Source organism: Aythya fuligula, chromosome 7, assembly GCF_009819795.1.
Source record: "Aythya fuligula isolate bAytFul2 chromosome 7, bAytFul2.pri, whole genome shotgun sequence".
NCBI lineage: Eukaryota > Metazoa > Chordata > Aves > Anseriformes > Anatidae > Aythya > Aythya fuligula.
In genome coordinates this window covers 7,876,498-7,901,899 of record NC_045565.1, presented here as the reverse complement: position 1 = coordinate 7,901,899, position 25,402 = coordinate 7,876,498, and the positions used below count along the sequence as shown (strand labels likewise).

General features: G+C 43.1%; 1 protein-coding gene across 1 annotated transcript in view; it reads left to right on the top strand.

The window, feature by feature from the left end:
• The window catches only part of PRKG1 (protein kinase cGMP-dependent 1), a 429,172-nt gene that overhangs the window by 108,700 nt on the left and 295,070 nt on the right, over positions 1-25,402 (top strand). Inside the window, 1 exon segment of the mRNA XM_032190692.1 lies at positions 19,017-19,130. Within this exon segment, the coding sequence (XP_032046583.1) occupies positions 19,017-19,130 (114 nt within the window).

Sequence of the window (25,402 nt, the reverse complement as noted above, 5' to 3'; positions counted from 1 at the left end):
GCACTAATGATTACATTACACCACTGCTAATAAGATGCTACCTCAGAGCAGGCTTTACTAAAGCGCTACATTAACCTGCTGTCCTGTATGTGATTTTGTCATCTGGGAAAGCAGGTACCCATGGAGCCATGTGCTCTTCCCTGCTTTCCTTAATTCTCCTCTACCTCCAACTGGTTTTAGGATAACAGAGGAGATAGAGAGCCTGGCTTTGGATGGGAGTTTGAAAGAGTCTGGCATTATTAACCTTAAAAAATAAGATTTGATGTGATTGCTGTTATGTGAAGGCTAAGAAAAAATAAGCGCTATATAAGTCAAAGACTGACCATCAGTTTGAAGTGGATGCTCAAACAGATCATCATCCAGAGCAGGGCAGTTCAGGAAGAGATGCCAGAAAGATGGAAAAGTTCAGTCTCAAGATAGCGCTTATTGAGGGCTTGAAGAGGATGAGATGTGACGTGATAGAGGTTGTGACTTGGTGAGAGTTGTGACCCCATTCCAGGACTGGGATGCCAGAGAACATCGCTATTGACCCCAGAGCTATAGAAGGGATCTAGAGCTCCAAAACTGTGCTGCTGGGTATGTTTCTTCACAGATTTGGCTTCAGTAGAAAGCTGGTAGCTAGCTGCTCCTTGTGACTGAATGGACAGAGTTGATCCTGGAGAGGGAAATTGGTCTTGTTTTTTGCTGTTGCATGTTCAAGGTGTGGTACTGATGATACATCTGGAGATAGTTTGAAACATAATGAGAATTTGGGATGAGCCAAAGATTTTGCTCACAGAACTGCATAGTATGAGAAGGTACAGCTGTGTAAGAGGCTGTGTGGAGCCAGTCTGTGTTCTCTTGCACATCTTCAAGCAAGGAAACTCCTTGTAATGTTGTCTGGAGGGTAGAATAAAAGTGTCTTATTTGCAGTTGTTCCTGGTAAACCATGGTTTTAATTTGCTGAGCAGTTCTATGATCAAGAACTAAGCTTCCAAGAGAAGTAAAACAAACAGACTTCAACCCGTGATTACTAATCTGAAAATATTGCAGTTTTTCACCATGAACGGGGTACATGTTTTTGATGCTGATCGTGAGTTCGTAGCTCTCCTTTTGTAATATAGTTTTAATTATGTTCCGAGTGGGAGTGCAGCCCTTTTTTGTAAGCATGCGGAAGGAAGATAAGATTCAATGAAGTAAGAGCAGTAAATCTTCCATGACTTCCTTTGACTACAAAATTGTTCTAAAAAAGAGCAAATGGGAGGAGAATTTGTATCAAAATCATCCAGTGTTTGGTACACAACAGCTTTCAAATTTTAATACAAACTTAATTTTGCTACTAAGTCTTTTGGACAACTTGCATTGTCTTTTGCTCTTGTAGCTTTTGGCTATTCTTCCTTAAAATTGAATTGAATATAAATGTGTGTCACTGTTAATGGATGTAATTGTACAGAATAAATGGGAACTGATGGTGGGAGCAATGCAGCCTGTCCCACTGAAATCCTTTTAACAGTGCAACGAGGAGAGGCTTTTCCTCTTTCCCCTGTATGAGAAATAGGGTATGAAGCTGGAGCATGAATCTAAAGCACATACTGTATGCCTCTATTTTTTCAGGTTCCTATTGCGGATAAACACAATTGACCAAGTAAAGAAAAATAATAACAACAATGAAATTAATGTAAGCTTGCAATGAATGTGTAAAGGGTTTGCCTTTTATTAGCATCTTTTAAACCTCTGAGGGAAAACCTGAAATTTGGTATATGGAGTAAACATATGGTTTTCAAATAAAAAGAGATACTTGTAGTGTGAAGTAATTATAGTTGTTCAAAGTTACTTATCTGCAAAGCAGTGCAATTTATCGTTAGAGTATGTATCAGATTCAGAGGCAGTTTTCAAATTCTGTGTTTCCTAAGACTTGCTGTATTTTGCTGCGTACCCCAGTTTTTTTCCAGTTTCACCTTTCCAATGCTTTAGGCACATCAAACACTTAAAATGCAAAATGGAGAAGAGAGCAAATTAAATACAGAGCCTCAGATCTCCCGAGGGGAGGAAGAGGATCCATCAGTTTACAGTGAAATTGCTCCTATCATTTCTGCCTCCCAAATTGTGCTTCTGGAGAGTGGGAAGGGAAGGATAGAGACAGACAGATGCATTTTGTTGTGACCCAGAGGTAACCAAATGAGGATGATATAAAGGAATCTTTATCCTATTTTTTCCCCTCTGAACTGCACGAACCCATTCATCATCCTATTTGTGCTCCCTGGACCTGTGAGCTGGTGTTTGCGTTGTATTTCTGATAACTGTCCCATCTAGCACAGCTTGCTGGGAGCCGGGGCTCACTGGACACTGGCTCTGAGGGTGGCTGCAGTCATGCATACTGTCCCTTGGCTTGACAAACGAACATGGGATTTGATGACTCCCTTTCTGTCACCCTGAAGTTTCCAAAATAAACAAGTTGCTTCTGTGGGAGGAGGCACAGAGTCCCGCGTTCTGTGGGGAAGTTCATAACCAGACTGATATCTTGTGTGATGAAATACAGGCGTGCCATTTCCACTGGTCACATTTGCTCTGTTCTCCGCCCTAGGGCACCTCTGTCAGTTAAATGAACACGGACGGATAGGAACATACAACATGGCTAGCAAAGTGCTGGCAGAAGGAAGGCCCAGTGGCCATGAAGAAGAAAAGATGGGGACGTCAGGCAGGGAATGTGAGCAAATCGTTTGCCTTCTGGACTGGCTAAGGTTTGGGCCAAAGTCTTTGAAAGTTAGTCCCAGACCTTGGGTGGATTCATGGGGCATTATTTCTCCATAGCCACAGCCATCATCAACTGATCCTCAGACTTTGGCATAAGGGAAGAGGACGGGAAACCTACAGCTTTCTGTCTGGGGCCAATGTCATTAGGAGTGTTTTCCTTGCTGCACAGGTCTGGGAGGGATGACGAAGGAATCTGCACCTTGTGAGGGTGTTCTACAGGTGGCCCTTCCATTAATCCTAATCACAAAGATGGATTACACACTGAGGAACAATTAAGCAGACAGCTCCTTTAGCCTGGGTGGCATTACAGCTTCTTCAGCAGGAGGCAGGCAGCCAGAGTCCTCCAAGGAAGCATTTGAGGCTCAGGTAGCTGGCGGACCTTCAGGTTGCTCCCAGCACAGCTAAATGCAGCAGCCTGAAGGTGAGGTTAAATAGCTTTAAAAGGTGTCAATCCCTCCTAAACATCCGGGCCGCTTGCCCTGCAGATTTCCTGGCCACGGCTGTTGCTGTTGGCAGCGGGGAAGGCAGGAGGGAGGAGACAGAGGGGAGCTCTTTAGGAGTAGCTGAAAGTGGTTCTGCTTTTGTCAGTCAGCTTTCTCCTTATTAATGGCTCAGCATGACACCATTCATTCGGTCTCAGACCCCGTGTTTCAGCTGGCAGTGCAATGAACTACCTCCCTGCAATTTGCTTAGCCTCAATCCATCCTTATTTACAGCCAGCCAGCATGATTAGGGGCTGTTTAGGCTTGTAGCCTGCATGGACGCAGAGCCATTGCAGTGGTTTCCCCTTGGAAAACATCAGACACCTGCCTGGGGCAGCAGTAGTCTGCAGTGTGGGGCCATGGCTGTGGCTGCAGGAGGAGGCCATGGCCTGGCCTGGCTGCCATCTCAGCCTGCCCTTCCAGGTCACCTTGTTTAAAGTGCCGTGCTGTAGAGGTGGAGGTACGTCTAGCATCCCAGGTTTTTGACTTTGGTGACTTTTTTCCCTTCTATGCTCAACATGAGGGCTCCTCAGCTGTGGAGGGAGGCGTCTGCGTGTGGTCTCACGGTCATCACCGAGCTGTGTTTTCAGCTTGGTGCTGCCATTTGCTTTTGCTCTGCTCTTCATGCGTGGAGGATACTGAATCAAACAGTCCTGTGTCAAGCAGTACCCATTTCTCCTAGGTGCAGGGCATGGAGGGCTCCCTTGGCTGTGGGAGGCAGGGGCAACTGCATGAGGCACGAGGCCTTGCTGGTCTGTGTTGCAGGAGGGGAGCAGGGTGCCTAGCTGCTATTCACCGTAAGCCATTTTACCCAGCAGAAGATCTCAACCAGAGTTGCTGAGAGGCAGTTTTATAAGGCATTTTTTTCTTTTAAATTTTATTTTTAACACAACCTAATTTGCAAAGACTGAAGCTCAAGGATGGGTCAACCATTTAAGGACTGTGGAATCATTTTGTCTTTCAAAAGGGGAAATTATGTTAGAGGAGGAGGCATTCATTCATGACATCATAAGGTGAAGAGGGCTTACACATCCAGAGCGTATCAAATTGAATAGTGACTTTAGGGAGCACAGCTTCATCCCACAGGTGAGTTTGGAGTACTCCCACTGTGCTTCTCTATGAGATAGTTTACACCATATTGATGACAAATACAACATGCTAGAGAAACCCGTAATCATCCTCTGTATTCATGGCTCTGGAGTGTTGTGCAAGATACAGTTTTCCATCCACTAGTGTTCAATATAACTTGATACACTCATTATTAAAAACCTGGAGAAGTGTCAGGGCAATTATGGGTTGTAGGAGGAAGGCAGTCACTTAAAGAAGTTGTAGAAAAAACCTTTATTCAAGCCGCTCAATGGAAGGGAAATTAATATATCCTCTTGGTTTCCCAATGGGAGTTAGTCCTTGAAAATACAATAGTGTTCCTATTAATAGGAGTAAATAACCTCCCTCAGAGTGAAATCTGTGTCAAAGTCCAGTGATGGGACCCTCTTTGGCTTTTTCTCCTCCTCCTCTCATCTCCCTCTGCACACACAGAGCAAAAGCAGGAAGAAAATGAGATTTGTGGGCGGTTCTGTGTTTCTTCTACTTCTTTTCAGAACCCCTTGTCCATAACGTTTCCAGCTTTTTCATGCATCCTCTTCCTTAAATAATGCTGCCTTTTGCAAGTTTTGCAATCCTCAGTCTGGTGTGAGCTTCTCTGATTTATGCTGTCCCGTATATTCACCCAGAGCTCTCAGCACTTGTGTGCATTATGCATGAATTAGGGCTCGACTCTCCCCAGTGGTCTGAATCTGCTGCCCAAAGCATGCTCTGGGCTCTGCACATCACATCCTTTCTGGGATGCGTGCAGACCCTGTGTCATGAGGGGGTGAAGCACTCTCTGGCCCTGGCAAACCCATGGGGCAGAGCCGATGTGCTGCCATGTGCCAGAAACTGGGCAAATAAAAGCTGCTGCTTTGCTTGCTAGGGAGGGTAGAAAGCATTTCTGAAGAAACCTATGCACCACTCTCTGAAGGAGGATTGCTTCTTTAAAGTGCCATTTCAAACGGCTGCATGGGAAGAGTGCTCTGTTTCGTGTGATGCCTTCCATCAAATGCATTTAGTGAGGTTCGTGAGAAGTTTCAAGTGGGAGAAAGGAATTAAAGCCTAGGGGTGAGTGTTTGCATCCATGCTGGGGAGAACATCCTGCAGCCTTTTCGTCCCCACCGATGGGAGCAGATGGATTTGCTGCTGGCAGAGCTGCTGGGTTTCTCTCCAGGACCCCAACGAAGGAGCTTCTCCGTGCCCCTGCTCCCACCCCAGAAGTCTGCATAGGGAAAGGAGAGGGGCATTATTTTGCATTTTGGTGAAACAGAGGACGACTCCTGGTGACATTACTGCAGTGAGCTGTGAAATACTCCAGCTAAACCTGTGGCTTCTCATTGTGACAGAGGGGAAGCACTTAAGGCAGGTACCTCGGAACCAGGAAGCTTTTAGGCAGGAACAAGTGTAAGCAGTAAAACAGGATTATAGCTGCCACCCTTGTGGCAGTAGAGAAAGAGCAGTGAACTGCCAGAGCTTAGCATCAAGCTTTGGGCTGCAGCCTAATTACATGTAAATATACATCAGCATCAGCAGGGTGTTCCTCTGGGGAGTGGGCATGAAAACAAGCGTTTGCCGTGTGGAAGTGTTTTCAAACTTGTCAAGCCTCCCAAATCAAAGTTGTCCATCTGATCTTGTTGGCCCATGCGTTAGTACTAGATCTGTTTAGCTTCAACGTTAGTCCATTATGCTCACCTTGTGTGGCCTTTATCGTTCGGATAGGAATTCCTGACCTTTCTTCTGGCTTGCTGAGGAAAACTTGTTTCATTGCCCTGTGTAGCATGAAGCTGCTGACCACGAGCTAAAAAATTGTTTGTAGGCAGATCATCAGATGCTCTGCTCTGGTTTGTGAAACTGCATGCCCAAGAAAGCAGTATCAGATATGCGTATTTTTTTCTTCCACAGTCAAGAGACTGGCAACAGAACACAAGCAAAATCGTATTTGCCAGTCTATATCACCTCATGAGTTAATGTTGGTGCAGTGATTCTTGCTTCTCTCTGATGTCTGCAGGCAGTAATAAATCACATCTCACCGAGCTGAGTCAACGTGCTGATTTGCAAACCAGAAGTAACATCTAATAAAAGTCTAAACTTCAGATTTTTAAAGACTAGCTGTTGGATTAACCTGGACTAGTGCAGATTGTGGCTGTAGTAAGTGAACTTGCTACTTGAAAGTTCAGTGTATACTTTATGTATGCAAAACTAATTAAAACTCAATTTGCTCCTGTTTCCAGAAGAGACTTCAAATACATTTGACTGAGAAATCATGTCTCTCTATACTACAAGGTGTTTCTCATCTTGTAATTTTCCCATTTGTCACCTTTGATTTTAAACAAGAGCTCGTACCACAAAGCAATCTTTTTCTCTAGCAGTGATCACCCAGCAAGCCTCATGAATATAAATCATTATTCTCACCTTGACATTTCAAGGAGGCGGTATCCACTATTTATGAAATGTCTCTGGCATCCTCGTGGCCCTTTCTGGCCGGCTGTCTGTAGAGGAGAAGGAATGTTATCGCCATGTTTGCACCACATGAGCAGCCCTGCTTAGTCTGATCTATGTCGTGCAGGATATCTTTTCCCAGAAATGCTGCTACCCCGTGTCCTAAGATTATTTTTGAAAAATGTGGTGTAGTTGTTTTTTTGTTTGTTTTTTTTTTTTAAATATGCATGCTTCTTCCCATTTTGTGGTGCAGTTCAGAAATCCTCAGCCACCTCATGAACAGAGCTACATCTGTGGGGAGCGCAGAAGTGTGGGGAGCACCTTTGATGCTTATCTGGTGGGGGTTTTGCAGTCCTGGATTCTTCTAGACCAAAAGGAGGGTGAAGAAAAATGCTGGTAAAAGAAAGACTGAAAGAAGGGTTTTCAAGCACTTACATCTGGCCTGCTGAAAGAGGGTCAGTCTGTTGGGCTTTCCCAAGAAATCAGACAAGCCCTTCTTGTATTAAAAGTCTGTCTTATCTAATTTCAGACTTATTTGAAAAACAAGTGGCTAGGTATTGCTTCAGAGGTGCCACTTGACAAACACCTTTGCTGCTGTATGAGCAAATTGTATGTATTGTGAACATACAGCTGCATGTGAGAAGGGGAGAAAGAATGAGACTTCTCATTTAGATGCAGCCTGGGTTGTTTGCCTCAGGCATGCCACCTCGATTCTCCAATGATACATGCGATTTGGTAAAGATCCTGGGTGATAAATTCACCTTTCTTCATCTTAGGCTACTGACTGTTTTTTCTATATTCAGTGTCTCTTACTTTCCGCCTGCATTTTATTCCTGAAGCCAAACATCCTGCCCCAGCTCACAGCCCTGTATTTTTTCTGAATTGCTGACTGCTCAGGGTCCTCCAGAAGAGCCCCTTGGTCCCAGTGGAGGTGCCAGGCACTGCCTGGGGCCAGGCATTGGTGTGTGGCCTTCAGGGAAATGCGGCTCCGGCTTCAAGCTGGTTCTCCAGGAGTTGGGAGGATGGAGCTGGTCGCGTCAGCTGAAGAGCTCTGGAGAGCTATCAGGCATTACGTTTGTTTGTGGTATGAAGGGAAATTGAATTTTGGACGTGGTGCTGGGCAAAGAGGAGAGCAAAAGCTGTTAAACGAATGGAAGTTGTTAGTACACGTCCTGCACAAGTTTGTTTTGACATCTGAATCCTCTGGATGGGGGACAGTCTCTGAGGAGTCGGAGATCTGGTTGCTTCTGACACTCTTTCTGTATTTTTGGTTCTCTTCTTGATTGTTTCGGATGGTTTTTGACACACTTGACATTTTTCGTAAGATTTGTGCTGAGCCAGTGATGCTATTTTCCCCTCTCTCTCAAGCAGAAAAAGTCACAAACTCTCCTTCCTTCACACACACGATGCTTTTAAGGTCTCAAATCAGAGTTAGGAGCCTTTTCAGGGCAAAGTAGGCTAAATAACAGGCTAAAAAGTGGTGTTCACCTCCCTGTCTGGCTGCAGTGTGGATACTGGAAGGGAAGCTTCCTCCTCCTGCTAATCTTGCTGCGGTTAGAGGATCAGCTGCCTTTGTTTTCAGCAGATGTTCCTGCCTTACAGGAGTGGAAAGTCACAGAATCACAGAATTTCTAGGTTGGAAGAGACCTCAAGATCATCGAGTCCAACCTCTGACCTAACGTTAGCAGTCCCCACTAAACCATATCCCTAAGCTCTACATCTATGTGTCTTTTAAAGACTTCCAGGGATGGTGACTCCACCACTTCCCTGGGCAGCCTGTTCCAATGCCTAACAACCCTTTTAGTAAAGAAGTTCTTCCTAACATCCAAGTCATCTTACTCCTCCCTGCAAAGCGATCTCATACCAACCTGAGGTGTAGCAGGGATGCGGCGGGATGAACCCGCTGCCTCATTAACTTCTGCAAAGCAAAACCTTGCTTTTCCAAGGCTGGGCATGTGTCTGGCCACTGGGAAGGGCTGGGGGCTGGCTCCAAAAAAAACTGAACCAGGAGTGCTGCTTGTCTGGTTTTCCAGCTTGGAAGCTTCAGGTAACTGGTTAAGGTTCTTCAGTCTGTGCTGGAGGTGCTTGGGAATCTAGCAGAACCTCACTTGGTGGAGAAGTATTTTGGGTAAATGGAGAATGATTTGTTTTCCATAAATAAATAAATAAATAAATAAATAATCGTTCACTTTTTGAGGATATGGCCAGCCTCTTTGGGCCAGAAGAGCTTCTCAGCCAGGATTTCCCTCAAGTAATTTTTATTTGGCAAAGAGTGCTTTCCGTTTAGAGCTATATGTGTTTGGCAGTCAACTGCATTATATGTTCCAAACCATATTCACAGTGCATTTATATGTGGGTAGACACATATATGATAGTGTAAAATACTATTGGTGTGTAAATCTTTATAAATTTTAACCTTTTCTTTTCTTTTTTTTTTTTTCTGGATTTCCAACTTCTGTATGAAGAGCCTCTCTCATTTTTTTAATGCATCTGTTCTTTTATCATTGCGTTTCAAGCACATGGTTATCATAGGTAGAAAGGGAGTGATGCTTTTGCTGCTCAAAAGGATCTCTGCCTTTGGTTTTGTTCTGTTGTGTTTAATGAGAGATTGCAGTGATTTCTTGTCCCACTATCACTTATCACAGCACATACCAAATGGGGTTTTCATTTTAATTAAAAAAATGAATTAAAATTGACTGGTCAGTTCCAATGTTTTACGGGTTTATAGCTTTAACCTTTTTATTTTTTTTATTTTTGGATAGCATTTTGAAATGCTTCCAAAATATTTTGTAAAGCCAGGAAATGAAAGCCAGCGCTCTGAAGAGCAAGGGAGGAGTGTTGTAACTTGAAAATGAACTTGGATAGCATAATCCAACAGTAGGTGAACAAAATAAGCCTTTTCTCAGTGTATTCAACAGAAAACATTTCAGTGTTTTAAGACAGATGAAGTTAAGTGAGTGTCTTAGAAGGCTTGGAAGAAAGAAGCCAGGATTTCTCAGCATTAAAATACGTCAGTAACAAAAGTGTTGTTATGGAAACCCTGAAGATGAGCGCCAAGTGCCTTGGCTGCGGCTCTGTTGTTTTTTTTGTACCATCAGGAGAGTAGCACTGGCTGTGGGGCCATCCCTCACCCCATTCTCCCAGTGTTCCCTGAAAAGTATTCAATGGTTTATCTGATGATAAATACAAACTCTTCCATTCTCTTTGCCAATCGCCTTATCCCACAGGTAGCTTCCAGAAGTAGCCCTGTGACTGAGGACGAAGCCCTAGATGACCCATGTGCATCTCCATGCCTTCCCTGCTTGGGTTCCCCAAAAATCAGAAGTCTAAGCATGGAGCAGCCCATGGCCATGGGAGTTTGAGGAAAGGTTGGATGTGGTGCCCAGGGATGTGGCCTAGTGGGTGATATTGGTGATAGGGGGATGGTTGGACCAGATAATCTTGGAGGTCTTTGTCAACCTTAATGATTCTATGATCGGTCACTTGCTAATTTTTCAGTAGGCCCTCCAGCTGAGGGGGGAAACTAGAATCGGAGCAGTGTAGACAAGAAACTCATTCCTGCCTTCAGCAGAGCTGTCACGGACAGAAAGTGCCTGCTAATGATGTGGGTTCAGATGATGAGGCTCGAGTCCTCAGAAGGCACCTGTGTGGCTCCGGTGTGCACTTCCTTGGTACTTCTCTGCAGTTACCATTACAAATCCATCCCCAGTAAACCTTTCCCAGCTGTACTTCTTGATTCTTCTTTGCCTTTTTTCCCCTTTTCTTTTTTAAACACCTGAACAATACTGTACAGAATGTTGCACAGAGGATAAAATTTGATTTGACTTTATAACTTTATTTTTTACTTTTTCTGCCCAGCAGCTAAATTTCTCCTCAAATCCTTGTTATCCCTTTCAGCCAACTCACACCCTATTCTGAGAGAAGCTTCCCTAGCAGTTTTATTTCACTTTCCTCTAGAGTTTAAGTCTTAACAGCCTCATTGCAAACAAAATCACTATACAGTGCTTGCCTATGCAAGTTGCAAAATTGTACATGTGCACCTTTAGACTAAAACTGTCAGAAGTAATTTATGGAGTCACAGAACAGCTGAGGTCAGAAGGGACTTCTGGAAGCGACCTATCCATCCATCCAAATGTATGTATTCCACTAGTAGGGATCTTGGAATTTAAACTTGATAAGAGAAGATGTATATCTACATAGGTATATATTTTTAACTGTTTTGTATGGTATTTGAGGATGTACATCTCCACTTGGGACTGGGGCCTCTGCCATTAACGTGTTCTGTCATGGTTATAATTAAAATGATACTAACAGGAAAACAAACTCCTGAAGAAAAAAACCCATGTTGTAGGTCCTTCCAGACACAAGCTGCACGGCTAGAAGTGGCAGATACCCATTCAGGCTGCTTTGGCTTCACAGTTTACTTTGGAAGGTCACAAAGGAAATGGTTGAGAATCCCATCTTGCACAGGGGGAACATTTCTTCTGGGAAGATCCATGAGCAGCCAGGCGATGCTGACCCTCAGGGCAGCTTGGCTGTTCCACTCCCAAGCATTCATCAACCCCATCTGCATTTATTTGGCTTATTTTCCCTCTGCCCTGCCATGCTTTAACATCTCTCCTTGCTCTGCATACCTGTTCCCCGCTCTGCTGGGGATGCTGTGTGCTCTTCGTGCTTGGCTTCACTTTTCTGTCTTCCTCTCATCTAGGTTTTAATTCCTGCCTGCAGCCCAGAGGAGTTTGTTTTTTTTTTTTTTTCTTTTTTTTTTTTTCCAGATGCTCACAATCCTCCAAGCTCCTCTGTGCCCTTAGGCCACTGTTCACAGATTTTGGTGATCACCTCCTTTATTTCCATTCCCCATTTCTCAAAACCATTTTTGCAGTCAGGGTGGAAACCGGGATGCAGATCTGCTCTTATCTCCAGTAATCCTTTCTCTAGAGTAAGCCTGGAGTTAAATCCAAGGTGGGCTGCTGCTACTTGCTGCTCCGGGCCTCTGAGGTTGCACCCAGTGAAGGAAGCTCTCCCGGCTGAAAAAGCTGACTGAAGACACGCTTTGACTGCTGGCACCAGGTCAGGGAGTCTAAATCATGTCTTGCTTCATTTGCATTCTCCCTGTTAGATTTTATCTCCCTGTTAGATCTTATCCATCAAACAGAAGGAGATAGGGCTTGTCGTAAGGGTGTTGCAGACCAGAATCTGCAGGGCTGTTAGGCTCAATGCCGGCTGGGTGCTGAGCATTTCCATCACTTTCCATCGTCTGCAAAACTTGAAGAAGCTGAGCTTCAAACTGCTGCTGCAGATGGCAGTTCAAAATGAAATCGTCCTGAGGAATGTCATCAGAAATCGTTTAGTGTTTTCCAGGGAGCCATCTAAGGAAAAATTACGTTTTTCTCTGTATTTCAAACAGTCTTGCTGCAGTTTGCAATGTTGCCATTGCACGTTGCATTGCGTTGAACATGACTCCAAGTCAGCAGAGCTGAGCTTTGAATATATGAAGTGGGTGGTGGTAAGTATTGTTAGAATAAATTAAATTAAATTCTAAATTGAGTCTTGCCTGTTGGGCTCTCCAGAGTGGCAAATGTTGCTCTGTAATGGGATTGCCTCATCTCAGACTCGGTTTCTGAAATATTTTCACTGTTGTTCAGGAAAATATACAGATCCACGGTGATAATTCCTAAAGAAAAGTAACCAGAAATAATTACTATTCTGCCTTCAGAGCAGAGCTTGAACAGCATCCAATAAATAAAGCTGTGTGGAACAGCATGGATGAAGCAAAATACTGTACAGTGATTCAGGAATTCTGCATTGAATCAAGTGTGACCCCTGCACCCCCACTTTTTGACTTGCCTGACAAAATCTGTACCATAATGCGTTATGTACCTGCTGGTGAACTCGTACTGGAGTCTGTGTTGTTATTTTCCTGATTTCTGCAGTCCAATATGTTCTTATTTTTAAATTTGCATGTAACTATGGGGGAAAAATAGGGTCCTCCCAGGAGGATTTGCCTCTTTTTTTTTTTTTTTTTTTTTTAGGGTCTAGGTTCTAAAAAGAGACCAATAAATTAAAAACCAATAGAACTGATAACTCTTATCGATGTCTTAAAGGCATTGCTAAGATAGGCAATTGAAAATAAAGCAAAGCATTAGATCTTCCAAACAGCAACTCTTATACCCAGGAGGAGAAATAGAGGAATGCAGAGACAGAGGCAGGGAGAGCCAATAACATATAGCACGAGAAATTTGCCCGTTAGATAAATTACACGCAGGGTGACAAATTCCTCAAGTCAGCCTAATTGGTTTTCCTCTGCACCCGGAAAGAGAAAATGACCATTTAATTATTGGGAGAAAAAATTATCTTACTAATTGAGGGAGTCACATTAGTGCAATTTGGTTTATAGTTCAATCTATTTGAGGAACGTGGATGCAGTTGAGCCAAAGATGTTATTTAGTGTTTAATTGGATGGACCCAATGCGACAAAGAACCAAATGTCCTCATCTAAACAAAACCAGCCTGTGGGCCCTGCTCGTTGTTGCGTGGGGAACGTGTGGGGCGTTGGCACCTTCGGTCCAAATTGAGCCTACTTTTCCTATCTGCTGCATCCGTCTGTGTTTTACTTTTCCATGCTTTCAAAGACCACCGTGTCGCTTCATGTCCTGGGGACGTGATGAGCATTTTCCATATGCTGCCTATTTCTGAGGAAATATTTGCAGCATTTGCTTAGAGGCAGTCCAGAGGTGCAAGCTGTGCACAAGGGGACCCGTGCCTTTCATTCTGTGGGGCAGTGATGTTGGGGAGCTGGGGAGCAGGGCTTTAAGAAAAAAGTAATGGATTTATATTAAGTATGGTTAGTGTTTGTCACTGGGAAATGCAGTGCTCTACAACCACCACAGTTAAGACATGCAGCGGTGTTGGCACAACCCCCCCGAATAACGAAGACCATTTTTGGTCTGTGTTTTGAAACAAACAAAAACATTAACAAATCTTCATCAGCCTGCATCTGATGTAAACTAACCACTTAGCAATTAGAGTTTTAATTGCTCCGCAATTAAATTTGCGATTACAATGCAATTAGGACTCCGAGTTTAATTTACGAAAGCACTGCTCTGGCCCGGAGTCAGAGGGGGCCAGGGGAGCGAGGGCAGCAGTGCCCACAGCTTTGGTTGCTTCTCCTTCGGGGGCCATGACTTCTTGATGTCCTAATTCTGTAGGAAGTGGCAGGAATATTCTAGGAGACAGAATGGGATCATTTAGCTGCACCCGTCCAAATAATCCTCTGCTGCCCCAGCTGCTTCACAAGCTGCTAAGAGAAGTTGTGTTTTCTGGATGACAAGTGACAAAATGGGAGGAAGGTGGGCAAAGTGTTGGGCAGTGTGAACATTTCACACCCAGGTAGAAGGTGTTCACATAAAAAAATGTGCAAAGGAGTAAGGGTAAGGCCTTGGTTCTAATCATCCTAGAGTATCTCTGGGAAAAAATAGAGGATCAAAGAGAAAGGCTGCTGGTCTTCAAATCCAAGGAATGAGGGTACAAAATTAGAGGCATAAAAATTGGTTCTGTCAAAGGTGGGACAAGACTGAAATATAAGAGCCTGGAGAAGAAGAAGCAAAGGAGCCTCCTGTGTAACTCTGACTTCTGAGCATCTGCCAAAAGCAAAATATTTTGAATTATTCACTGTTAATGTGATTTCTGGCAGTTCTTTTTGTTGGGAGCAGGCTGCTGGCTTCTAGAGCTCTTGTTGGGTTGTGTGTCCTCATGCTGCCCACCTTCTCACATTTTTTGTGAGATACCCAAATTGATGGCACCCGTTGGGGGTCCATATTTTGACCATATGGGAGTGGAAAGGAATAGGGATTTGGGGAGAACCCAGGATATAGTCACCAAAATCCAGCTGCCATCCTTTACTCATGTTAAGTCTTTAATGAAAGCTAAGACAGAGGTTTTAATTTTATTTTAGGCTCTGTCCACATGGAAAATACTTGCGTTGTCCTCCACCGATCCAGAATAGCTTCTTATGGTTGACAGAAAAATGTGTAGTTCAGATGCCAACTCTCTGCAAAATCAGCTCAGTTGTAAATTAAATATTGTCATTCAATAGTGCTCAATGCTTGGCAGAAATGCATTGTTTTCCAGTGTTTTCTTCTTGCGTCAAATAAAGCATCACCTGCATTATTTAGTATTTGCTTTACAGAGATGTCAGAGGAAGCTGTGCATTTATTTTTATCTCCATTAACCAATCACTATTGCATTGCATTTCTTTTGGCTTCTCTATCTGGCTGATACGTCAAAGCAAGCAATTTATTTCCTACATCAAAAGCACCCTGCATAGGCTACCAGCGAGGACAAGCAAAAGGGTGAAATTCCTTCTCTTTATAGCTGTGTCAGACGCTTTATTTCCATGGGAGGTGAATTTGGCTCATGGTCTGGTGAGTTTATTGTTAGGTGCTTAATGTTCCAGATTGCTTAATTACACAGCAGGAGAACAGGATACTTTCTCCAATGCAATGAATTGTTATTAAACAGCAGGTTTGTTCCTACAGCAGACGGAAGGAGAAGCAGCCACGTTCGCTTGCAGCTGTGTCAAAGATCAAATACCTTCGCTTTTCAATTCCAACCTTACGTGGGCTGCTGTCCTCCTCAATCTTTCTCTAATGCATTTTGAAAAGAACCATACACACATATGTGTGCATATTTTGTTTCTGCAGGGCTTCTTGCCCGTGCCCTCCTGGGAGCGGCATTTGGCCATGGCTTGTGGCTCAGACGCTGGGCACAGCCCTAAGCACAGCCTCACATCACCAACGTTACATTTAAGTTCACAAATAAGAAGCAGGTGCTGAAATCAAAATGGCATTTAATTAGCAGAGCTGGTAGCAAAAGCTTTGAAACGACTGCAGAAATTTGTATTTATACAGCAAGCTTTAATTTTGCTTTGAAAAACGAGACCTCTGTATTACATCATGTCGTACTTCAGGAGGAACCAGGCTTTGTATGGGAAAATGCACCCCATGGTGTTGTGTATCCTCTCTGCAATCTTTGCTTTAAATACTCTTATGATGAATAAAACTAGTCTAAATGCAAATTTTAAACGAGCATCTAAATCCTTGTTTCTTAAGACAAACCAAGAAACGCTTTTGGGGGTTTATTGAATGCTTCTGAAGATGAGTAATTCTCATGTAGAAATCTGTATTGAATTCATCAAAAGAAATGCTGGTCACCTTTTTTTTGACTGCTTTCCAAACCCAACATCACCTTAGGTCATGGGAAATTTGAACTATCATCTTTTGCTTAGTGCCAGTAGCTTTTGGGGGTTGCCATTGGACCAAAACCACCCTGAATTTGAGCATTTCCTCCCAGGGGTTTCAAGAAGCTTCTGTTTTTCTGCTCAGCTCGACTTGTAATCGTGCACCAATGTGAGTGAACCATGCGGTTCTTGTTTTTAAGTCTTTATAGGAAAATAAATGGTCTGTGGGAATTTTGTCCAAAGATGGCTCATCAGCACAGCTTGCTCTGGGGAGCAACAGGTGACACCTTGAGCAGTGAGACAGATCTTAAAATGCTTTCGAGTAATGTAATTACTTCTGCTTTACTGCTCAGATTTGCCCATCTTTTCTATGAAAATGACTCCATGAGCTAAAAGTGAGGGAAACCCCTTCCATTTGCAGGCATTTGTAGTGGAGCTTTTGGCAGAAAAATCCCCATTTCAGCTCTGCAGAAGCTCAGGTCTGTTAAAAAATTTAATTCTCCAAAATCATTTAGGAGTGTGTGAGGCACCACTAAAGGTTGCCTTTGTTCATTCTAGAGTTAAATATCTGTTTTTGTGCTTCATCTTAGATTGATGCTTACTATGAACAAAAAAATCTTAACATTTGTAATGAATTATAATAAATAGTAAATGACTTTTAAAAGGAAGTTAGAGAATACTAGGAAGAGAATATGAGTCTATTTGAAACTAAAAATAAATCAATAGCCACAAAATGTAATTCCTAGGTTTTTTTATTAACCACTAGGTATTCTACTACACATTGTCATGTTTCTCTGATCACTTCTATTCTGCAAATATTGGTGAGTGTGCTCTTTGTGAAGCTTTTTAAGTACAAGTCATGTGTTATCAGTGTCCAGTGTTAATACTCAATGTGATGGGTCTTTGTGTTCTTTTACCATTGCCAGCTTTTGGATTGTGTAAGCTTTTCTGTCTTGGCTACAATGTGGGGTTAGAATTTCTCCTTACAGCCTGATTCTGGATCCTCCAGATGTCTCGGATGTTATGTCATTTTGGTGAATTTTGTCCTCAAGCGTTAGCTACATGGAATGGTTAATAGTTGTCTCCAGTGTAAAGCAGTCTGTGTTTCTCTCATTTTAATGTCATCTTTACAAATCCTCTGGAGTGTAGGACTGATGTATGGGATGTGTTTTGTTTATGCAGTTAGTTTTCTCACGGCTGATTCTTTTTTTTTCTGGATTGCTATGCATTTAACTTGAAATGTTTAATGTGCTAAAAATAGTGCAACTGGATATGTTCCAGCAGTTTCTGCAGTGGTTTGAAGACTGAAATTTGGGTATAAAAATACATATGTATACGGTATTGTGTATATGTGCATATATACATGTATACATATATATATGTGTACATGTTTATATTAATATAGATATACTCATACACAGACCTGGGGGGCAGCAGGATCCGGGTGGCCTCAAAACACGCATGGATGCATTTGACCTGCCCAAAGTTTTCCTAAATCTGTTTTCTTAGGTTCTGGCCGTGAGTCATTTTGAAATGATGACAGTTTAATAAATTCAAGGTATTTTTTTTCTATTATTTTAATCAGCAAAGCCACAGGATCTATGGCATCAGACAATATAAGACCCCACCCCTCCAAAAATGCCTCCTCCACTCACATTCATATTACATTACCAACTTTCTTTATTCTGCTATGGAAAAGTATGAGGTTTTCTGTTCAATTTGAGTTTCCTTTTTCTGTGGTTAGTAGGGTTATTGTGTATAAACTTATTTTACAAGTCCCCCGGGTTTGCTTTTTCTCCTTGGCACATTGTTTTGGCCAAGCAGCATGGCTCTGCTGGAATCGCTATGCTGACTTCAAGGGGCACCAAGAGCATGGGGTCATAGATTTACAAACAGGTATAAGGGCTGCCAGGATTGTGTTTTAGAGCATATAAACTATATAGAAGTTGTTGCTTTTCTGTGATGAGTACCTCCAGATTCCTTCGGCTGGAGACAGAGCCACGCAGCCCCATAGCAAACGGGAGCAATATATTTTTGCAGGTTTTCCTGGCCACCTTTGGTCTCTACCATACAAATACAGGTGCTCCATTGGACCCAGAGGGCTCTGAGCTCCCCACTTGCTGAGTACAGACCCCTTGCATGCCGCTCAGTGATGTGCTAGGGGCTGCAGTGGCAGTGAGAACTGGCAGGATCCCTAAACGACCTTCTTCCCAGTTTGGGGAGAGGTGAGGCTTTGTACAGGAATTCTCATTTTTCTGTCTTGCACTGTTTTGTTACAGCCTAGATGGTGCTCATAGGTGTGATAACCCATGCGGGTGCTCCGCTTGCTCGTTGTCCCATTGCCCGTGCATGCCCAAAGGCGATGGCAGGACTGTTTTCATGGTGTTCCGTTCTCCTGGCTCTTCTTCCTCAGATGTCCTTTGAAAACCACAAATTGGCCCTGAGCTGCTTTCTTCCCATTCAACCTCTGCTTTTAAACCCCCCTCGCACGTCTCCCGTCTGTGTGGTATTGGTGAGCAGATAAAACAGACTTGTTCTTCTGAGGTGAAATGTTCAAAAAGAAAAGGTTCAGTAGGATGTGAATTAAATAATGGCCATGGGTCATAGTAATTTTCCTTTTGATAATAGCTGTGTTATTCATGGATGAGTGTTCTTGGGGATTAGTTTCTTGGTGAAAATGAGCAAAATTGCTCCATGGTTTTTGTGTGTGGTGTTACAGACCTAAATTATTTCCTTTTTCAATATAAGAAATGGAGAAAAATTCACCTGAAAGTGTAATATATGAAGCAAAGGTCACAATGAGCTTAGTATACTGCAAAGTATTGTCTGACAGACACTCCACTAAGAAAACTCATGTGTTGAAAGCTTATATATGCAAGGTTTTTTACATCTTTTGTGAGTTTGTATGTGAGTTTAATTTGTTTTCAAGTCATATGAGTCTTGTATTTGTTTTCACGGCATAATTGAATAAATTTTAAAACAAGTCTGAAGGAAATTTCCTATTTAAAATGGTCTTCTCATTTGTCTCCTTGCAGATGGGAAGGTTGAAGTGACAAAAGAAGGCGTGAAGTTGTGCACCATGGGACCTGGCAAGGTATTTGGGGAGTTAGCCATTCTCTACAATTGCACCCGGACAGCAACTGTCAAAAGTAAGATCATTTTTGAACTTTGATGTTGAATGTCTTGGTATTTCTTTGGCTTCTCATCTTCCCTTTGGAGTTGCAGCCACTTTTCAGTGTTCAGCTTTCTTAATTAATTAAGCTCTCTGTGGCATGGATTACAGCATTGCATTTAGCCACTGTGAGCGGGAAGAAGATAGAAAAGAAATGCTTCACTGGGTTCTTTCACTGAGGTTTGTTCCTGTAGGGCACCTCCTGTGTTAATGCAGTGGTTGATGCTGCCGTAGGCAGAGGAGTCTACAGCTAATACCCCCACTGTCCATATAGCAGTGATGCCTACAGTGAGGATCAGGACAAGGTATGGGATAGGAGCTGTCCTACCACATGGTCACAGATCTTGGAAACTTGTATGAGTTTCTAAGAGGGCAGAAGCATGACTGAGTTTTTTCGGTCCTGCTGCTGCACTCCTGTCCTCCTACGCGTACAATCTTATTTCAGACCCTGTGGATGGACAGAAACAGGCTATGGGTAAAAGGTTTCCCTGCACTGTGATAGTGTATGGTGCAGAGTAGGATGCAGCCCAAACTCAGGATATGACTGTTGCTTTTAAGAGCATTTCTTACCCCTGTAAGTGTAGGTATTCAATGAAAACTGGAAGTAAAGTTTATGTATTTTTTCAGGGCAAGTCATTGTTTTCCCCCTAAACTGATTAAGCAGACAGAATTGGAAAAAAAAAAAAAAAAGCCTGGGTGGCACTGATCCCTTGCTCTAAGTCTTTGGCTCTTCTCCTGTAATCTGGTTTCTTTTATGAGTGTTCTGGGCAAAGCTTAGGTTGCACAATAAGTAGAGGAAAATCGCATTACTATGTATGCCATAAATATGTTTTCATTTATTGTAGTTGAGAATTTTTGATCTTGGGGATAAGAGCTCAAGATGAAATCTTAAGCAGTGGGGTTTTATGAGAGATGGAATACTATTCTGTAGGGGAAGAGTTAGGATACAGGTGGGATAGATCATGAGAGTAATACAGAGACAAAAAAGAAAAGAAGGTATGAAAACAATGAGGCACGTGAGTTCCTGTTCAGAATAGAGTCTTTCAAAAATGTGTAATTTTTACTTCAAAAGGAGAAAGAAGAAAGAGGAGCAATGGACAGAAGAGTCAAAACAAGAAAAGATAACAGGATGTTATCCTTAATCCTTAAGAATCTGTCTGACTTACTCTTGGTTTTGCCTGTGTAAGCCTTGCCTTTTTACAAGTACTGTTTATTGCAGGTAGATGCTTGGCTAACCTGTAGTGAGTTCACTGGCAGCACAGTTTATGCCTTGCAGTAATCCATAATCACAAATGATGGAGCAAATGTGCTTAATACACAGGTTGTGCCGAGTCCCAGACCCCGGAGACCTTGGGAATAATTCAGGCTGTGTGCTGGGCTGCTCCCTGATGCGTTGCTTGGTCTCCTGCCATGTACTGTGGGTGTGCATGGGAAGCAGGTGTTGATCCACCCTATTTCCCCATGCCTCCTGCCCCGTCAGTGTGTTCTCCATGTAGTCGTATAGGCTGTATTGCTGTCCGAGTTAAGGTTTGGAGTGTTGGTGATTACGATGAATTCAGCTGAGCTGCAGGTTTTTGTGGTTATGCAGGAAGTTGGAAAGAGCAGAGAGAAACAGGGGAGATGATCGATCCCTAGGAAGGGACAGGAGTGGATCCTCGTTTATTTCCCTGTACAAGAACAGAACTGAAAGTGACTGGATCCTCTGGTACCACAAGCACTACACCGTTGTGCAGTCACACCATTTTGTGTGCATGCCCCTTCTCAACGTGTTCATACAAGTCAGTCTAATAGGATATAATACTGGAGACTGTTTTTACTGCCAGCTTTACTGTTACTGGCTCTGTAATGTTCTGCATGTCCCTCTCTTGAGCAGACTTCCAGATTGCCTTTTGGTGCTTACTTTTACTAAATCCCTCTTTTTTTCATTGTTCAACTGGGGGCAGTAGTAAGGCTGCTACTATAACCACCCTTGGAGAGATCTTCCATCGAGAAGGAGGTGCCTGCATTTGTTGTTTTACTCTGCTCCTTTTCCATTAGCATCATAAAATTATGTTAATTATGCATCTTATTCCACCAGCAGCTGGCAGCCATTTGTAATCTCCTTTCTGATGCCAGCAAGTGGTTTTTAGGTGGTTTCTCGTTATTGCACAAGTAGGTAGCAGTCGTGGTTGTAATCAGCTTTGTCCTTTCAAGTACAGTGGCATGCAAGGTCACAGCTCGGCTTTTGGGAACTGTTTCGGCTAGACCTAACTGAACAGAGCCACGTCTTTGAGGTGTGTGGATCAGTTTAGGGTGCATTATTGACTTAAATTGTTGCTGATGCTGCTAATAAACGGCTTCAAACATCTGTTTGTTCTTTTGGCTAAAAGATAAATAAATGTCATAAGCCTCAACAAAGGCGAATGCTAGCAAATATTCCATTAAGTCTGATGATAACTTTGATCATTACAAGGATTATTTCAGGAGAAATGAACAATTGATGATTGTAATGAAAACAGACACCCAGTCAACAGTGATGCTGGTGATGGGGAAGATTTGTCAAGGGGCATCATACAACTTTCATTTACAGAAATACTTTAAATCAGGGCTTCCCAATTTTCAGCAGATAGATTTCCATTACCTCTGGTGTCAGAAGAGCTTTTTGATGTGCCTGCCAGTACTTCATTATGAGGGCATTAAGTATTTCTTCTTAAAAGATGAAGTTGCAGCAAAGACTTGAATGAGGGATGCGTTATGGGGGTGTGAAGCTCAGCAGTGCCTTTGGGCCGTAATGATGCGTCAGCTATGCTGACATCTTGTGCTGCAACTCATTTGTGTGTGTGCTTGTGCTTGGGCTTGGTAAATAATAAAGTTTTTAGTGTCATTACTCACTGCAGTAGTCTGCACGGGCTCCTCAGCTGCTGCTCGCCCTGTAGGAGCTTGCAGCCTTAAAGGGATAAATCCCTACAGGAAGTCCTTCGCCTTCTGAAAACACTTCAGAAGACGTTAAGTTATAATTATTCTGATCTGACTCCTTCTGGTTCATTATGACCTCTTTAATGAGATAACCCGGGTCTTTTGAAAGGCTGCCCTAAGATAATTCTGACAGTATTTTCTCAGTTGTTACTACAGTCTTAGGTAAAAGCAGGTTGGGGTCTAAGAGCACCACGGCCTTTGGACAATGTGCTTCAGAGCACATTTTCTCAGTTGTTCTGAAGCTTTTGGTTTTCATTTCTAGATATTAGAGAAAGATTATTATTTTTTATTATTTTTTTCTGGAGACTGTTCAGGCTGATGCTCCAAGTGTGTCATTGTCATGGCTTTCCAGAGTGCTGCTGTTCACAAATCTGCTTCCCTCACGTACACAGTGAAATCCAAATCAGCAGTTACATTTCTCCTAAGTGTTCATTTCCATTGTCTACATGCAAAACTCGAGGCTACTTGCAATTTAAAGCAGAATCAGACTTTTCTTCCCTAATGCCAACAAGTAATTTTATGCAGTCCATTAGAATAAGAGAAAGGAAATCCCACTCATTATTAAGGCTGGCATGCTAAAATGATGTATCTAGTCCCCTGGGAGAGTAGCATCCTCCAAGTGTGCCTGTTTAGCTATATATCTCAAATTGCTATCATCAACTCTTTGAGGAAGCAAATAGCAGAGGTGTCACCAAGTTTTCAGTGGTGTGACAGGACAGGACAGGATGGGGGGAAGCTCTGGTGACCATACACCTTGTCTGTCCTGCAGCCACCCTGCTCAATTGCAATTCCCTTTAATTAGGAGTCTTTCCTATTTGCTAAGAGACCTAAGAAAAGAAGGATTTTATCTTGCTTGCTGCCAAGCAAACTGCATCTCCAAGCATGTTATCACATGAGCATGAAAGAAGCAAAAAGCTTTATTAGAATTTAAATTCGATTTTGTTCATTAGTAACGTGGATGGTAGAAGGGGCTTTCTGATAAGTCAGAAAGAAACAAAAAGGCAGAAAATCCAACCCAACAGGTGGGGCTGTATGCAAAACTTGTTAATTCCTCATTGGATTACACAAAAGATCTGCGTAGTAAGTGGAGATTCTTCTGAGATAATAAACCTCTGCAGTTGTTTTCACTCTGAATTATCTGATGAATAGAACTGCACACCATTTTGGCAGGCAGGTTGGGGGAACCCTGATTTTGTGAAAGGAGTGGATTCCTGCACCTAAGGGCATGATATATATTTGGGAGGTGGCTTTAGCATCTTCATTCCAGTTCTTCCCCTGAGAAAATATCATAATGAACCCCTCACAAAGCCAGCTGGCTGCGGGACGGCCGGCTTCAGAGGAGTTGTATGCAGCTTGGCACTAGCCTATATTTTTAGGGAAACAACTTGGGCAAAAAAAGAAAGCACAAGCTAGAGTTGATAAACTGTAAATTAAGTAAATAATTTTTTGTGTGTGTCTGGTAACACCAGCAGTGTGTCCTCAAACAAGAGTTGCTCGAGCCTTTTCTGCTTATCAGCAGTGCTAATTGTGCAAAGCTCACTGCCGTGCAGTGTGATTGCTGAAGGAGTTTGTAAATTTTGTTGCCAAGCTTGGATGAGTTTGAGTTCTCCACCACTGTGTTTTTAATGGAGTCCTGTGGAAATGCTGGCTTGCTTGCTAGCTGCAGCCCCAGAAAATACTCTGAATTAAAAGGAGCTTGGTAATGGTGATAATTTGCAAGGAAAATTCAGGCAACAGCGTGCCAGTTGCCAATTATAACTGCGGAGACTCGTTAAAAACCTTCGAGAAGGATGTTCAGATATTCTCCTCCAACAATCAGAGAAGCTTGTGTAAAGTTTGTTCTGATCTTCTCAAAACAAGGATGTTGGCAAGCAAAGGTTAATTTTAGATATTTAGCTGCTTGGTTAAAAGCTGTCTGGTCTCTCTCAGGTTGTGCAAACCGGAGATGATGGGGCCACGGAGCAGCCTGCTTTTAGAAGAGCTCATGAGCTTGCAGAACTGGGTTGCGTGTACTTTGTTTCTTCCATTTCTGCATGTGGTCTTTTCTTTCTGCCCACAACTATGTAAATAGTGGCTTTTGATGATTATTTCAGGATTTTTGGCAGGAAGTTTTGATACTTATCACTTCAGGAGTTTGAACAGCAGTATCCATTGAGACATCTTTTTGACTCAGGCTTTTACCATTGAAATGTCTTTGGTATAGAAAGCTAACAACCCCGTCTGGGAAACAGATGCTTTCTGCCATACCTTACAGTTTCCAACCCTTCTAATAACACAAGGGAAGTTAGTTTCTTCTTCTGACTTTAAACACCGTGACCCAACATTTGAAATGTTTAATTCTTTGTTCTTGTTTCCCCATTTCAGTGTTTCTGCCCTACAAGGTCTGAAGGAAAGCAAAGCCCCATTTATCCAGTTCCTAAGAATCAGGAGACTGAAATTAAAATATGACTGATTTGTAAGGAAAGTGCAAGCTCTGACAATATTTTATTTCACTCTAAAGAAATGCTTTCTCCTTCGCGTTTTACTGGATCCAAGTATTGATGCCCAGGATACTGTGCTTCAGTGCCTGCACGTGGAGCAGCTGCAGCCTGAGCAAAGGTGGATGAGATGGGTGCTGCTGCAACGTGGCTTAGCTGCCTTGTAGGGCACTGTCACAGCCTCTGGCAGTTTACACTGCAGACCTTCCCTCCTTCGCTTTCAGCTGCTGCTATAAATAAGTCCCTAGTGCTTGCTCGCTTCTTGCTCTTCTTCTGGGGTGTGTGTGTGCTGCCTTTGTACTTGAGAAAAATCTGTATTTTCTGTTTGAGTTTTTTAATTAGTGCCTTTATCAACATTTATCATCATTTATCAACAGTCCTGGCTATCGGGGGAGGTCCCAGTTGACTGGCGGCTAGCAAACGTGACGCCCATCTACAAGAAGGGCCGGAGGACTGACCCGGGAAACTACAGGCTGACCTGGGAAACTACAGGTCTGTCAGTTTGACCCCAGTGCCAGGGAAGCTCACGGAGCAGATCCTCCTGAGAGTCATCACGCAGCACTTGCAGGGCAAGCAGGCGATCAGGCCCAGTCAGCATGGGTTTATGAAAGGCAGGTCCTGCTTGACGAACCTGATCTCCTTCTATGACAAAGTGACGTGCTGGGTGGCTGTGGATGTGGTCTACCTTGACTTCAGCAAGGCTTTTGACACCGTCTCCCACAGCATTCTCCTCAAGAAACTGGCTGCTCTTGGCTTGGACTGGCGCACGCTTCGTTGGGTTAGAAACTGGCTGGATAGCCGGGCCCAAAGAGTCGTG